The 17016-nt window shown below is 48.3% G+C and overlaps 1 protein-coding gene across 1 annotated transcript in view; it reads left to right on the forward strand.

The window, feature by feature from the left end:
• Positions 1-17016, forward strand: part of GPKOW (G-patch domain and KOW motifs) — an 85253-nt gene that overhangs the window by 18397 nt on the left and 49840 nt on the right. The window contains exons 3-7 of the mRNA XM_069209319.1: positions 23-162; positions 4379-4485; positions 6566-6767; positions 7955-8087; positions 11655-11802. Of these exons, the coding sequence (XP_069065420.1) occupies positions 23-162; positions 4379-4485; positions 6566-6767; positions 7955-8087; positions 11655-11802 (730 nt within the window). The remainder of the gene's footprint in view (positions 1-22; positions 163-4378; positions 4486-6565; positions 6768-7954; positions 8088-11654; positions 11803-17016) is intronic.

Consider the following 17016-nt stretch of genomic DNA (forward strand, 5'->3'; position numbering starts at 1 on the left):
ATTGCTGCCTTGTATCTTTCAGAGTCCAAGAGGTCCCAAGAGATCTGGGAGCATGGAGAGAAGGTTGATTTGAACATGACCATCCCGCTTCTGATGCAGAATAAGGTCCCTGACGGTTTTGAGGATGGGGACAAAGTAGATGTGAGCCTGCGCCCGGAATCGGTAAATTGCTGCGAGCATTATCTGCATTTAGCTTCAGGAAAAGCTTCTGCCTCCTTCTGCACCCTGGCGTCCCATCTGCAATGACCATGCATCACCGTCACCTGCCTTCAGCTCACATTTCTGTCCTTTGCTGCACATACCAGCCCTCAACAAATGTTCGTCAGCACCCGCCTTCCACCCACCAGCCCCCGCTTGCAGCCTCTTATCCCACCACCCTCACCCTTTCTGCACACTTTGTGCCCATTCAATACATTGCAAGTCTCTTGTGGCGCTTGCCGCTTCAGTTATTCGCTGACATTATTATTATTATTTTTATTGTAATTTTGTAAAGCGCACAGCTACCCAAAATAGGGCTTCCCGGTGCTGAGCCATAGAAACAGTGAAGGCCAGCTCCCAGATTAAAATAGCTCCCACGTCTTCAGGTTCTTGCGAAAAGCAAGGAGTGTGGAACAGTTTCTTAAGGTAATTGGAAGGGAGTTCCAGAGCTTGGGACCTAAAACGGAGCACAAATGTACACCTATTCAGTTCAGGTGAAACCTAGGGACCGTACATAGTGCCAGATGCTGGGATCTTAAGGAGCAGGCCGGCAAGTAGGGCAGTATTAGCTTCTGGATGTAGCACTGGCCAACTCGCGTTCTACCTTTTAAGATCTAGCACAATGCTTCAAACTGAATGCTCTTCAAGATCGTGAGCCCGTAAAGCGTGCCGTAGCCATTCTGAACATTCTGCAGGTGGCGAATAGAAGCTTGGTCTATGCCTAAGAATAGAATTGTAAGAAGCAGGCCTGGTGTGTGGTGGGTACACAGGGTACTTAAATCTTATACCAGGTCCAGATAGCCCCTCTTAGTGAAGTGTAGGCAGTGTCTAGAAGCCAGGCTCTCTAGAGGTAGCTGTGGATGAGCAGCCAAGGCTTATCTAGGAGATATGCAAAGCTCATGCAATACCACTGCAGTCAAAACACTCAGTTGTACAAAAATAAAGGTACTTTATTTTAGTGACACAATACCAAAAAGTACTAGAGAGGCGACCCTCCAATAGGAGGTAAGTAACACACTAGATATGTACACTAGTAATCAGCACTAGGCATAGAAAAGGTTAGAAAACAGTGCAAATAGCAATAACCGATAGTGACTCTGGGGGGAGCCCCAACCATACACTAAAAAAATGGAATGCGAACACAGGACCCCCACCTGGGTAAGTGGAATGTGTACAGGGGAGCTGGGGGTACTAGGAAACCCCAAAGGTAAGTACCACAGTGCCCCCCAGCGACCAGGAGGAAAGGAGTAAGTTACTTGACTTTCCCCAAACCACTAAAAGGAATGAAAATGAAGATAGCACAACACCCAGACAAGACTGCACGAAACCTGCAGTGGATTCCTGAAGAAGAAGACCTGTGGAAGAAGGGGACCAAGTCCAGAAGTCACAGAAGATTCCACTGGGGGCAGGAGCCACTACCCACCACATCACCGTCGACCAACTCCTGCAATCCTAGATTGAAGAAGGACAGCACTGCACCCCTGGGGTTGGTGAAGAGTTCCTGAGGGGTGCAGACAACGTCCCACTCTGGAAGAAGAATTGCAGTTGAGTTCTGGTGCAAGGATTCCACCAACAAGCCTTGGCTAAGGCAAATGTCGTTGGTTGGCGGAAAGTGGAGCTGCAGGGACCAGCAAGGCCCAGGAGGACTCACCCCAGGAGAGGGAGTTACAGGGGACCCTCAGCGACACAGAGAGCCCACAGGAGCAGAGGCAGCACCCATAGGAGTCCCATAGGACGGGGACACAAGTCACAGAAGAGCCCACGCAGCACAAATGGAGGAGTGTCCCACGCCGCAGGAGAACCACGTAGAGGGCTGTGCATCGCAGGAAGGAGTGCTGGGTGCTAGGACTACACGAAGCCTGTGCTAGGACTACACTAAGCCTGTGCTAGGACTACACGAAGACTGAAGATCCCTTGGAGAAGATGCAAACAAACCTTGGCAGCTGCAAGAGATGCGGGTGCAAAGGGGTACTGTCCTGCTTGGGAAGGCAAGGGCTTACCTCCACCAAAGTTGGACAGCTTGCAGAGAGGACCAAGAGTACTACTCTGGACCACCACCCATGATGCAGGATCCACGCAGCTCAGGGTGAGAGGAGATCCATGCAGCCGGTCGACGTTGCAATAGGTACCTGTGGATGCAGGGGAGTGACTCCTTCACTCCAAGGGAGATTCCTCCTTCCTTCTCGTGCAGACTGAAGACTTGCCGCCCTCAGAGGATGTACAGCCAGGGAAATGTTGAAGTTGCCGGAAGGAGCTGTGGAAACAATGTTGTAAGCAGAATCTTCTTTGTGGATGCAGATTCTGATCCTGGAGGGTCTTGTCGCGGTTCCAGTGGTTAGAAGTTGAAGTAAGGTTGCAGAGGCATCCTCCTGGAATCTTGCAAGCTGAATCTGAGGACCCAACCAAGAGAGAGACCCTAAATAGCCCTGAAAGGGGAATTGGTCACCTAACCAGGTGAGCACCTATAAGGAGGGGGCTCTGATGTCACCTGCCTGACCTGGCCACTCAGATGCTCCCAGAGGTCCCTGCCAACCTTGGATTCATGATGGCAGAACCCAGGGACCCTCTGGAGGAGCTCTGAGCACCACCTCTAGGGTGGTGGTGGACAGGGGAGTGGTCACTCCCCTTTCTATTGTCCAGTTTCACGCCAGAGCAGGGACTGGGGGTCCCTGAACCGGTGTAGACTGGTTTATGCACGGAGGGCACCAAATGTGCCCTTCCAAGCATACCAGTGGCTTGGGGAGGCTGCCCCTCCCAAGCCATGTAACACCTATTTCCAAAGGGAGAGGGTGTTAGCCCCCCTCTCCCCCCAAAGGGAATCCTTTGTTCTGATTTCCTGGGCTTGAGCTGTTCAAGCAGCAGGAGGGTAGAAACCTGGGCTGCTTGGAAAACCCCAGAAGGCTGGTAGGAGCAATGCAGGGGGTCCTCTAAGGAGCCCCCAGAGTGCCTGGAATCATACATCCAATACTGGCAACAGTATTGGGGTACGATTCCGACATGTTTGATACCAAACATGCCCAAGTTCGGAGTTACCATTATGTAGCTGGACATAGGTAGTGACCTGCACTCACGAAGTCCATGAAAATGGCACTGGGGTTCGTGGGGGCACCTTTGCTAGTGCAGGGGTGCCCTCACACACAGGTACTTGCATCCTGCCCTTTGGTCTCAGAGGGCCTGCCATAGGGGTGACTTATAGTGAACTTGTGCAGTGACCTTTGGTGAAAAAGTGTGCATGCACCCTTTCACACAGGCTGCAATGGCAGACCTGCAGAACATTTTGCATGGGCCCCCATGGGTGGCATAATACATGCTGCAGCCCATGGGGATCCCCTGGTACCACAATGGCATGGATTCCTGGGTACCATATACGAGGGACTTAAATGGGGGCACTAGTATACCAAATGTGCTGTGAAAATGGTGCAAGTTACCAAGTTAGAAGGCAAAGAGCATAATTACTGGGGTCCTCGTTAACAGGATCCCAGTGAACACAGTCAAACACACTGACAAACAGGCAAAAAGTGGGGGTAACCATGCTAAAGGGAGGCTACTTTCCTACAAGAATGTTACCATAATCCAGTCTGGACAGGATTAGGGCTTGGATTGCTGTCTTTTCGGCTGGCAGAGGGAAAATCCAGACAATTTTCTTCTGCAACTTGAGTATAGCAAAACAAGTGGAGGTCACCTTCATCACCTGATGATTCATCAAAAGATTTTCGTCCAGTAGGAAGCCAAGTTCTTAACTTTGGGTGACTGAGTAGGAAAGGTCCCCAGAACGGCCAGTGTTGTAGACCCCAAAGTTGGGGACTGTTATTCAACATCATCACCTTAGTCTTATTGCTGTTTAGTTCAGGCGAGTTGTTAATCATCCATGTGGCAATTAACCTCAAGCCATGGTTAAGATTGGAGGGACCCCGGTCTTGAACCAAAATGATTCATCTTTCAAAGGTTCAGGATCCCAGGGCTTCAGCATCCAGTGTCACACACTTTCTATCTCTCCTGGCCTCGGGGTTCGCAGAGTCCTTGCTTTTCATGCTACACACCTTTCTTAGCCTGACCTGGAGTCAATGGGTGGGTGAAGTGGGTACGGCACTGAGATCGCCTGCCCATATATTTAAACCCTGTGTAGAAGTATTTTGCACCCTTTTGTAGGATGTAACTCTAGAATTCCTTTTTCTCACAGGCCACAGATGTGGATTACGACGTGGTACCCGTTGAGGCCTATGGAATGGCAATGCTGCGTGGAATGGGCTGGAAGCAGGGGGAAGGCATTGGACGAACCTTCAAACAGTGAGTGTAAGAAATGGGGGACAGATGTTAACCTGGATGTTTCTGAAATGTTTTGGGAAGTAGAGGGGTTATTTAGACTTCCCCACGGGGCTATACTCCTGCAGACGTGTCCGTTTTGGAACCCAACCTCCAGATTATGAATATATAAAATATTTGTGTGGAATCGACTGGGAAAATATTCCTCAGTTACTTAAACCCCCTCTTTGTTGAAGTATCAACAGACCTCACTGAGTCGCTGACTATTTCAGCGTCCTTCCTGCTTTTGCTCTCCTCTTTTGTGCATCATCGACATTCTGCATTAACGTAACGGTGAATTCATGAGATTCTCACTGATATCGAGAGCAACTGTTTTGCATGCATGTTGTCAGGTTCTTAGTGTGTTTCCAAAATAACAGAGAATTGCACTAGACAATGAGATTGGAACCGATGAGGTGACACACCAGATTGTCAGTCCTTATGTTTCTCACTGCAGTTTGCATTCACCTTTACATGTTCCTGCTCTTCGGAGATGAAGAACATTAACATGAATGTTGAGCTTGAATGCATGGCTGTGATTGATGGGGCTACCCGCGCGGTCACCATGTTGACGCTATGCAGCAGGTGCTAGGCAGCAAGGGTAGAGGCACAACATAGTTAAGGCTTTGATCCAGGCCCTGAAGAAGGCCGGGGACCTCACATGAGACCGGAACATGTTGACCAGAGGTAAAGAGAGTCATTGATTGCCCCCTCTTATCCCCATTTTGATGATTTAAATGTAGCTGAGATCCACAAATGGTTGATCTACAAGCAATTTTATCCTGTGCGTATCTAGATCTCAGCACAGTCTGCAAAAGATCTCCATTTAAGATCCCCTCTGACTATAGAGCCCACCTGCTCGCCAGACATGGGTTTCAAATGAGGAGCTACTCAATGATGAAGCATGCCACCTAGGTTAGTGGAGGAGTCTTTGTGCCTTTTTTTCAAAATCATATTCTGGATTGTGGAGGTTGTCCTTTCCTGCAGAGCTGTAGGTCTGGATTCCTAGTCCGGAGTGTTCATTTGATAGCTTTACAGTTACATATGAGACGATACAAGTTTCAGACAGCCCAGCACTCTTTCCCCATTTGAGTATCGATAGCACTGTTTTCATGTCAGGGCCCGAATCATTTATTTTCAGGACTTGATTCGCCCGCATGGTATCCATTGACAATCTGGATCCTGCACTTCTGAACGCATACAAATACTGGCTGTAGCAAGCACAGTTGAAAGCAAGGAAGGAAGCCATTGATGCACCAAACGCTGAACCACACAACTGGACACCTTCCGTGTGTCAGTGTACCTCGTTCTGGCGGTCATGCCTACATTTGCACTCACTGACCTCTCTCAGGCAGCTCGCAGTGCATGGATGTGGTTATACAATGCCCTTGGTGTGTCAGGAAACACCCAGTCCTAGCCACCCCTATCCGTCCCAGGAATTCTCTTTTGGAATATTCTGCGTCAGTTGGGTTAAATCCCCAGGCGCCTTCAGTGAAGTGCAGCGTGCACGTGGACATGCGCTTCTAGAGACCTCCACCAACATCTAGAGAGGAAGATGCAATTCACGGCTCAAATCCACAGGACTGAATTGTTCTGAGATGTCTGCTCTGTTTTAGTGGTTGTGTGTCTTAGGATCTTGGTACCTTTTCATCATATGTACTCCACCGTCTCTTCCCTTGGCATTACATTGGCCCCTTTTGAACAAGTGGCATCACACTAATCTCTCTTCGTGCTTCTCAGAGGTGTCTTTATCGGGGTGTCCTAAGTTGGTTTCTGCCCCCACATAGCTTGTTGGCCCACATAATGCATAGATGGTCTGTACACATCTAACGGGCTTCATCTCCTAGTAAAATGGCAGACTGCCCCTCTCCTGTCCATCAACTCATTTCAGGCTCTGTGCTCTAAAGCCTCTATGTGCCCCAAAATGCTGATAGCTCTTCTATGGGAACAGGTCTTTACGGTGGGGGATCACAGCGTGTTTAAAGATCTTTCCTTCGTGCTTCGTAGGCCCCGGGGAATGAGGTTGGGCTTCAGGGACACCAGTGATCTCTTCCATTCATTTCAGAGATGTGAAGCCCCTGGAGCATCAGCTGAGGCCGAAGGGACTTGGTCTAGGAGCTGACAGATCTGCAGTGAAAGACTTGGAGCCCAGCAGACCTCGCCGGCCCCCCAAGCCTGGTGAAGAGCGGCAGGAGGAGGTGGGAGGACTTGTGACAGGGGCACTCGTGCACATTGAGACAGGCGCACATAAGGAGTTGTACGGAAAGGTAAATGCACTGTGCTGGTGGCGTCTCTCACATTTGGTCACTCTTCAGGAATCTGCCAGCTCCTTGTGTAGATGGGGGACTAACCTGTTGATCACGCTTAACGTTCTCTTCAGTCTATGCCCTCTTCAGACTCTGTGTATTACACTAGAAGCCCCTCTGTCTTCAGGGGTCAGTGTTCAGCATGGGCAGCCCCTCCCCGACTGTATCCATAGGTGCCTATAGAGCAGTCAATCTCCCAATAGCCATACCCAGAGGCTGGTGTACTCCACAGACAGCCCCTCCCTGACTATCCACAGGTCACTATAAAGCACGGTCAACCCCTCCTATAGCCATACCCAAAGGCCAGTGTACTGCACAGACAGCCCCTCTCTGACTGTATCCACAGGTGCCTACAGAGCACAGTCAATCTTCCAATAACCATACCCAGAGGTCGGTGTACCGCACAGACAGCCCCTCCCTGACTATCCACAGGTCACTATAAAGCACGGTCAACCCCTCCTATAGCCATACTCTGAGGTCGATGTATTGCTCAGACAGCCCCTCCCTTACTATCCATAGCGCTGAGAACAAAACCCTGATGTTCGGCCACCTCCCCTGTGTATAGCACTGCCAAGCCCTCAATAGCCAGTGGTTAGTATATAGCACTGCCACCCCCCCTTTGACTATAACCAGTGGTCAGTATGCAGCACTCCATCCCCCCCCCCCCTCCCCCCCCCAGTGACTATAGCTAGTGGTCAGTATACCGTAGCCACTGCCCCTCTCTCGACCTCCTTTGGGGGTCAGCATGCAGTACTGTCTGTGGATAGTTCTGTTGGTTGGCTTGCGGCGCTGACCGCCACATTCCCCTGCGGGGGTGTCCCTCCTTTGTCTCGGTATTGCTTACCCGCCTCTCTATACAGCACCTTTAGCTCTGCATCCTCCTCCCACCTTACCAAGGGGGTGACTACAGCTCTTGCTTGGCCTCCTGTGCTGTCGCTCCTTTGTCTTGGGGATACAAGTCTCGTTCATCCACCGTGTCGCCCTTCTGCTCGGCTCGTGCTGGGAATGTACGCAGGCCTAGCCTGCTCTTCAGTACCATTGGCCCCTCCCAGGTGCTATCAACATATGCTCTTTGCTTTTGTTCCTTTTGATGTCTCACTGGTGTATTGTGCTCTTCCTGTTGATGACTAATCATCCTTCTTTTGTAGGTGGAGGGCGTAGACCCCGACAATGCTCGAGTGATGGTGAAGCTTGCTATTGGGGGGAAAGTTGCGACAGTCACACAGTACTCCCTTCGATTGGTTGGCAAGAAAGAATATGAGAAAAACAGCAAAGACTTAAGTAAGTAACTGAGGGTATGGGCTGTCTAGGGCAGGAAGGAAACACTGCATAGGAAGGAGTTCCTAGTCTCTGTGATGCCCTTTGGTGAACCATCATCTCTTCTGTAATGACAGGGGACTTCTTGGTTTCTGAGATGCTCTGTGGGAAGGTCTATCAGCTTAAGAGGAAGGGGGCACTTCTTTTCTGCAATGAGGGAACTCCCTGGTTGTCAGAGTCACCAGATCCTCGGGGTCTGTGCACGTTCCCAACACGTCCACCACTGAACAGCTCCAAGACTCTGATAGATAAATCACAGAGACTGAGAGAGTCCAAGAGGGGATTAGGAAGGGAACAGCTGGGAAGGAGACCTGTAGTAAGAAAAAGGTTAGAACACACAATATGAAAATTATATCTCCTGAAATCAATACTAAACTATGATTCTAAGCCTAGTCACTCTGAAAACATGAACAATCTAAGAGTTAAGTTTAAAATGACTAAGTTTCAAGATGGCTGGATACCTGTAGGGGAATCAAGATGAATTAAATTAAAACTTTCTTATTCAAGTACTTTCCTTTACATGAGAATCAGAAAAAACATTCTGACTACATTTTAAACTAGTCATATAAACCCTGTTTTGAGAATGTATACTAGGACCATACAATATTGCATCTAGAAACTCTGGCCTTCTGTGTACTCTTAAAATGTTTCAACACAAATTGAATATATATATATATATTAAACACCATAAAAGGATTGTGCACCATGAATAACACAATATGGTTTCAGGAAACAAATCACATAACTTGTCAACTCGAATATTACATAATAAATATCTTAGAATAGTGGCATACAATAAACAACATGAATTAAACTCGAGAAGAGAATTGTGCGTCTTGCCAATTCGAGTGTTACCATGTAAAATACCAAGAAATGGTAACATGCAATGAACATCAAAGTCAAATCCTCATTAATCGAATCGCGCGTCTTGCCGATTCGTAAAACACGATATAAATGTCAAGGAATATCAGCTCACAATAAATAACAAGATCAAAGTACAATGAAACAAATTGCGCTTCTTTTGCCGATTCTTAAGCCACCATGTAAATGTCAAGAAATGGTAGCGCGCAATGAACAACAAAGTTAAATACTCATGAAACGAGTTGCGCGTCTTTCCAACTCGTAAAACATCATGTAAATGTCAAGAAATAGCAGCGCGCAATCGACAACAGTGTCCAAACACCATAAAACGAATTGCGCGTCTTGCCGATTCTTAAGCAACCACGTAAATGTCACGAAATGGCAGCGCGTAATGAATAACAAAGTCAAACCTTTATGGAATAAATTGCACGTCCTGCCTATTTGCAAACCAGCATATAAATGTCAAAAAATGGCAGCGCGCAAGTAATCTGTTATTCATCTAAGAATTAAACCAAGAATATGAATATTCTCAATAACGGTGTCGGGAAATGTCCAACCACCGTCTTACCGCCTGGAACAATGATCATCAATGAAGGATGAGGGCAGAAGACTGAAAGATCCAAATAGGCCACCGGGACAGGAGCTCAGGAAGAAGCTGCTGCTCTGCACCGGGACCTCTGAATAGTGAGCATTGGGAGTTGGGCTGGCTCTCTTTTATAGAGTCTTGGCCCAGCCCAGAACCACGCCCAGGCATGTTGCAGGCAAAGTCTCTGGAAGGCCCTGGAAAGGGACCACACCCTAACACACTCTGAAAACCTGCAGCAATACATTGCAATGGAACAGTATTTGTAAACATATTAAAAATAAGTTTTCAGGATTGAACTCTGCAATGCAAAAGGTTAAACCACAACATATCAGCACAATTCATAAATTACGTTGTTTTGAGAGTGCTGGGTTTTTGCATTTTTGTTGCCAATAGAGTGCGTACTGCTCTGGTGTTGACAGTGGTCTATGTGCTGCTCTCGGGGAGAGCACACCAGTTGTGATACTATACTGTAAATCAGTGGTTCCCAACCTTTTGACTTCTGTGGACCCGCCCCCCCCCCCCCCCCCCCCCCTTTATCATTAGTGGAAGCCAGGGACCCCAACTGAGTCATTACTGGATCCTGGAACCCCGGTCTAAATATTGGCAGTGATTTGAAACGTAAAACAATATGCAGAGAATACTGAAAGAAGCATTCATCAAACACATACACAAATGATGGCACATTTTATTTAATTTGTAACAAACGTAAATAAAATAAAAATAGTAAGGTTAGATCTTTTCTAAATTCAATTCAAGCCACACATCGTCCATACCATATCCTGTTTTTGACACACCTGTACTCCTCCCTCGAATCAATCTGAGTAAACTAATTTAATTTTTAGCCTCCAGTTTCAAAGTCCTTGACATTTAAAGTCTCCTACAGTGAGCTACATTTACAAACTGGTGTAATGGTACCATTGTGCTAGTTTGTAAAGCCTTGTGCCACATTATACCTGCGCTAGATATAATGTATGCAAGGTAGGCGTTCCCTCATTAGAAAAAATATTTTAGTAGGATGAAAATAAATCAGAACACTTTACTTGGTCAAGTGCAAAGAATAAATATGTTTTCTGAAACCAAATTTTCACAGATTAATACATTATATAGTTTTATCACTAAAGTTGAAAGATGGAAAGGTTTGGAGCATTTCATGGAAATGTTCTGTCTGTGAATGACAGTGTGTCCACGTCATGCTTTAGTCGTATACTTATTAAAAGTTAATGTTTAAAGATAAACTGAGAAACACTCCTGCCCTGATGCAATGCTATTAGTAAACTAAGAGACAAGTCATTGATCATGTGTTCCCTATATGTGGGCTGGATTCTTTTCATACATGGGGCAAACATCTAGTCTATTTAAACAAAGAAGGAAGTTTGTTTGTACTGCAGAAATGCTGAGCTCACATATTTGAAGCTGAGCTCATGTGAGAATGAAGAAAGAGGCGACTCTGTAAACAAAATTATTTGACTAGGATCCCACAATTCGAAACCTGTTTACAGGTCAAGTACATTAGTTATGGCCGAGCAGATTACTCAAGTTACTCGACCTGCAGGTCTAGTAACATTTTAATGATTTTTTTTAGACCTGATAGGTATTTTTTTTTTAAAGAGAAATATCTTTAAAATACAATTAGATAACTTGAATTGAAGGTAGGTTGAATTGTGAAACCCAGAGGTGGCTAGCCCTGTTTCTGTGAATAAGGCTCTGGAAAGATCTATAACATACTATAGTCTAACAGGAAAGGAAATAGCACATGTCTGCACTCTGTTGTACTCATTATGGTCAGCTAGGGACCTTCTCCACTGTCACTTCACCACAGTACCTTCAGGATAGCTCATGGTTTCCTGAGTTTGTGTGCATCTGTGTGTGTGTGTGTTTCTGGCCCAAAAAACTCCTCAAATGGTCTGTGTTCACCGCAAAGGATTTAGGGGCCTGAACCAGCAGTAAGCCACAATTTAGATCTTGTAATATGTGGCTCTTTACTCCAACATGGATCTGTCAATCAGTTACTTGTCAGCCACAAAAAAAGACCCCCCTAACACCGGCCTTTCATGCTTCTCCTGTTTTTTCTGTCGTCTCACCAGGTCGTTTAAGCAAAGCCCATAAGGCTGAAGAGAAAAGGAAAGAGGAAGAACGGAAGGGATCTGGACCAGGTTTGCAGACTGATAGAACGGACCTGAGTAGTTCAGTGAAGGGCGATAAGAAGAGGAAACCCCAGAGGGAGTCTGACAGGTAACCCTTGCAGAAGGAGCCTGTCACTAGCCTGTGGGTCTAAAGTAGAAACCGTGACACAGCCTCTTGATGCTTGTACTGATTTAATACTTTTTGGGGCCCAAGGTTGTTCTCAGAAGCCGGCAACCGAAGCTATTGAATGTCAGGGTGATGTATTCCAAGGGAGCATAGTCTAGATTCCACCTCAGTCCTCTTCAGCCACTCTCTGCTCCTTTATCGCGCTGTTCCAGATTCTTTTTCATCCTGCTTGCTTTCTTTGTCACTGTTTTTTGTTGTTGTCTTTTTTCCATTCTTCTTTCCCCCTCTTTTGTCTTTCTTGTGCTCTGAGTCAAAGACTGATAAGGAAAAGTAAGTGCTGGTCCCCAAAAATGAGTGCTGGAGGGCCCCACCAGCTCAAATTGAGCTCTGTGGCTACTTTTCTATGCAGTGTATGAAAAACGAGTGCAGGACTTTCATGACATCGCTGCTGAAAAGCTGTGGCCAAGGGACCTCCGTTGCAAAGACTGCGCCCTGTGCACCCCATTGATTTTTGGTTTGTGTTTTTACCGTTTATTGTTTAGCCATTTGTAGGACTTCTTTTCCGTTAGCACTTTAGGGACACTCAAGGGTGACCTATGAGGCTCAGGACCACGATTGAGCAGTAGGATGTTAAATTGTATTTATGACTTTAGCTTTTAGTTATGGTGCTGTATTTTTATGTGGCAGTTTGGTAAACATGTATTTTGCACCATTGTTCCCCAGAAACCTGATTATTTGTTCCTCTTTGAGTAAATGTGTGCAGAGTGGCTTGACATGGTCACATCACTAGCATTGTACAAGATGCGTAGACAGGGGCTCTGAAATAGCAAGCTTCGCCACTGTGTGACGTGAATGGCGCTTGTGCCAACAGTCTGTAATTCAGCCTACCTATCCCGCGACAGCGTGAACTTCTATCTAATAAATGTCTGTGTTTATTAAGCATAAGTTAATGGATGTCTGGTGTCAGTCAAGGCTGGTTTGTGTTTTTGACCAGGTAACCAATATCTCCTTTCCACCGTGGTAACAAAATGGGGGCGCGGTGCAGGAGTGGCGTGGGAAAACCACTTGTCATGCTCAGTCTTGGGAAGATTCTCACTCTGTTCAGTAGTCAACTCTTTGGTGAGCATGCTCAGTGGTAGCTGACAGAGGTGGGTGTTGCCCTCCCACATTACCCGTGCACCACCCCTCATACCCCACCCCCTAGGCCACTGGGACAAGATGGTGTTAGGTTGTGTGAACTACCTGCGGGGGTGGAGGGACTTCCCAGGGGGCTCCCTTTGCCCTGGGCTCTTCTGTGGCAAGGGAACACTTTTGTCTGCACTTTTTGGCAGTTCCAGGCCTTGCCTGTCTTGGATGTCACATGTGCTCTACGAGGTAGGGCTGCAAATCATGCTTGACTTCATACTCCCCTGTATAGTCAATTGGTTTAGTATTCACTGTTGTGTGTCTTTTGTTACTGTTGGGTTGGCACACAACATGCTGGCCTTCCGGTAGCCACCTCATGGCTGAGGACTCTGGCTCTTTCTATGCACAAGTGTTTAATTGTCTATATTCTTCTCTCAGACCGTGAGATCAGTAGACACCAAAAATTTATAAGAGAAAGTAAATTGTGATTTGTGCTTTGGTGCCTCAGCTGAAATTGGTTGAAGGGCAAATTAGCGCGCCTCTAAGTCCTTTGGGGAATCCGAATTCCGAGAGGTGCGCCATGGGAGCACTGGCTCTCTATTTTGTTTGCTTCGCATAGCGCTGATGCTTCCCGGAGGTTGCTTCAAATCGCTTTTCATGGATGGAGACAGGATAGTGCTGGGTTTAGGAGGTGGGATCTGCACATCCCCACTGTGTATATTCTGGCAGGTGGACGTTGGTAGACGCACCTTCAGTGTCCTCTGTTCTGGGCGTCGGTCACTGCATTGTGTGTAAACCCGAAGCTTATTGGAGCAGATGTGTTTACACTGCTTTTCCTGAAGGTCAGACTCAGCTGTGAGCTAGAAGAGGAGAGGAAGCAAACGCCAGTGGGAGGAGAATTGTATCCATAATGTTCTTCCCCAAAAGATCTGTATTTTGTCGAATGGAGAACCTGCTTTGGGTGGTGAAGTCAGGGCTTCTCCTCAGCTGATATGTCATCAGAAGGCTGGAGAGGTGGAGGGCGGCCTCGGAAGGCTGGAGAGGTGGAGGGCGGCCTCGGAAGCCTGGAGAGGTGGAGGGCGGCCTCGGAAGCCTGGAGAGGTGGAGGGCGGCCTCGGAAGCCTGGAGAGGTGGAGGGCGGCCTCGGCAGGCTGGAGAGGTGGAGGGCGGCCTCGGCAGGCTGGAGAGGTGGAGGGCGGCCTCGGCAGGCTGGAGAGGTAGAGGGCGGCCTCAGACGGCTGGAGCGGTAGAGGGCGGCATCAGAAGGCTGGAGAGGTAGAGGGCAGCATCAGAAGGCTGGAGAGGTAGAGGGCAGCATCAGAAGGCTGGAGAGGTAGAGGAAAGGTTGGACAGGAGGAGGGCGGCCTCAGACGGCTGGAGAGGTGGGGGAAGGTTGGAGAGGTGGAGGGCGGCATCAGACAGCTGGAGAGGTAGAGGGTGCAAGACTATACGTGGCCTTGTACATGAGCTATGCTGGCTTGAATTCAGCTTATTTAATGTGGTACCATAAATGTATTTGCTCCCTGTGACCTTCAGCTTACTTCAGAAGTAGGACACATCCCTCAGGTTTGGTGGCTGTCCATTGCTGTTGTGAGATCGCCACCACTGGTAGCCTGTAGGGATGCCATCAATGTTGGTGACATATTGCCAGTTTGCTTGAGACCAAGAGTGCAGTGTGTTGCATGGTTTTGGGCTCTCAGGGGCTTGTGCAGTGTCTTGGCAGGTAGACTCCATGGAGTCTGTTAGAGAGTTCAGTCTGAATCAAACTGCAGTTAGAATAGGGGCTTGCATGGAGGTGGAATTCCATCGAGATTCTGTAGATGGGAGCTGGCAGGTGTCTCCTCAGCGGGAAGACTTCATGTCCTCCTCCTTCGCATTTCTTAAGGACTTCCCTGACCTTAAAAGAGATGCTGTTCTTCTGAAAGCCGTTTGTGTTTTCAGAGACATGGCTGATAGGGCCCTGTGTTTGCTGGTAGTGTGCACATGACCTGAGGTGGCAGCTGCAGTCTTGTCCCTTAAGATTTGTATTCCATAAAAGGAGTTGTGCCTGGGAAATTTAAGTCCGAGAGTACTGAGGGGGTACATTATTTTATTGAGGCTTGTGGCATCTCTGGATCTGTTGGTGATCAGTTTTCTGGTGGAGGGGAACCCTTGAGGTCAGCTCATGTTTGATGGAGAAACACATTTCGGCACGGTCAGACTGGGTTTGTAGTCCCTGGCCGTCCAGACCCCTGTGTTCTGACAGTTTGAGAAGCCCCTCAAAACCCCCAATTGTTTGAGTTCTTCCCCACATTCTTCCCAAGTGTCTTGACCTTGTGTGGAGCTCACCTTCTCAGTGTGTAGCCTTGGCTGTCTATGAACCTCTCTGTGTTCCTTGGTTGTGTGACTAGCCTCTACAGAGCCCAGGCGTCTGTGAAGCCCTCCAGGTTCCTTGGCTGTGTTTATGGATCCTCCTCCAGAGCCCATGCTGTCTGTGAATCTCTCTGCGTTTCTTGGTTGTGTTAATAGCCCCTCCAGAGCCCAGGCTGTGTTTGAAGCCCTCCAGGTTCCTTGGCTGTGTTTTGGAGCCCCTCCAGAGCCCAGGCTGTCTGTGAAGCCCTCTGTGTTCCTCAGTTGTATTTATGGAGCCCCTCCAGGGCCCAGGCTGTCTGTGAAGCCCTACGGGTTCCTCGGTTGTGTTAATAGCCCCTCCAGAGCCCAGGCTGTCTGTGAAGCCCTCTGGGTTCCTTGGTTGTGTTTATGGAGCCCCTCCAGATCCCAGGCTGCCTGTGAAGCTCTCTGCATTTCTAGGTTGTGTTAATAGCCCATCCAGGGCCAGGATGTCTGTGAAGGTGTTCAGGTTCCTCGGTTGTGTTCATGGAGCCCCTCCAGGGCTCAGGCTGTCTGTGAAGGTGTTCAGGTTCCTCAGTTGTATTTATGGAGCCTCTCCAGAGCCCATGCTGTCTGTGAAGCACCTCTGGGTTCCTGGGTTGTGTTTATGGAGCCCCTCCAGGGCTCAGGCTATCTGTGGAGCCCTCCTGGTTTTTGGTTTGTTTATGGAGCCCCTACATAGCTCAGGCTGTCTGTGAAGCTCTCAGCATTTCTTGGTTGTGTTAATAGCCCCTTCAAGGCCCAGGCTGTCTGTAAAGCCTTCCAGGTTCCTTGGTTGTGTTTATGGAGCTCCTCCAGGGCCCAGGCTGTCTGTGAAGCCCTCCAGGTTCCTTGGTTTGTTTATGGAGCACCTACATAGCTCAGGCTGTCTGTGAAGCCCTAGGAGTTCCTTGGATGTGCTAATAGCCTTTCCAGAGCCCAGGCTGTCTGTGAAGCTCTCTGCATTTCTTGGTTGTGCTAATAGCCTTTCCAGAGCCCAGGCTGTCTGTGAAGCTCTCTGCATTTCTTGGTTGTGTTAATAGCCCCTCCAGAGCCCAGGCTGTCTGTGAAGATCTTCTTGTTCCTTGGTTGTGTTTATGGAGCCCCTCCAGAGCCCAGGCTGTCTGTGAAGCCCTCTGGGTTCCTTGGTTGTGTTTATGGAGCCCCTCCAGAGCCCAGACTGTCTGTGAAGCTCTCTGCATTTCTTGGTTGTGTTAATAGCCCCTCCAGAGCCCAGGCTGTCTGTGAAGATCTTCTTGTTCCTTGGTTGTGTTTATGGAGCCCCTCCAGAGCCCAGGCTGTCTGTGAAGCTCTCTGCACTTCTTGGTTGTGTTAATAGCCCCTCCAGAGCCCAGGCTGTCTGTGAAGCTCTCTGCATTTCTTGGTTGTGTTTATGGAGCCCCTCCAGAGCCCAGGGCTGTCTGTGAAGCCCTTTGGGTTCCTCTGTTGTTTTTATGGAGCCCCTACAGCTCCCAGGCTGTCTGTGAAGCTCTCAGCATTTCCTGGTTGTGTTAATAGCCCTTCCAGAGCTCAGGCTGTCTGTGAAGCCCTCTGGGTTCCTTGGTTGTGTGTTTGGAGCCCCTTCAGGGCTCAGGCTGTCTTTGAAGCCCTCTGCATTTCTTGGTTGTGTTAATAACCCCTCCAGAGCCCAGGCTGTCTGTGAAGGTCTTCAGGTTCCTTGGTTGTGTTTATGGACTCCCTCCAGAGCCCAGGGCTGTCTGT

Source organism: Pleurodeles waltl, chromosome 10 (genome assembly GCF_031143425.1).
Source record: "Pleurodeles waltl isolate 20211129_DDA chromosome 10, aPleWal1.hap1.20221129, whole genome shotgun sequence".
Lineage (NCBI taxonomy): Eukaryota > Metazoa > Chordata > Amphibia > Caudata > Salamandridae > Pleurodeles > Pleurodeles waltl.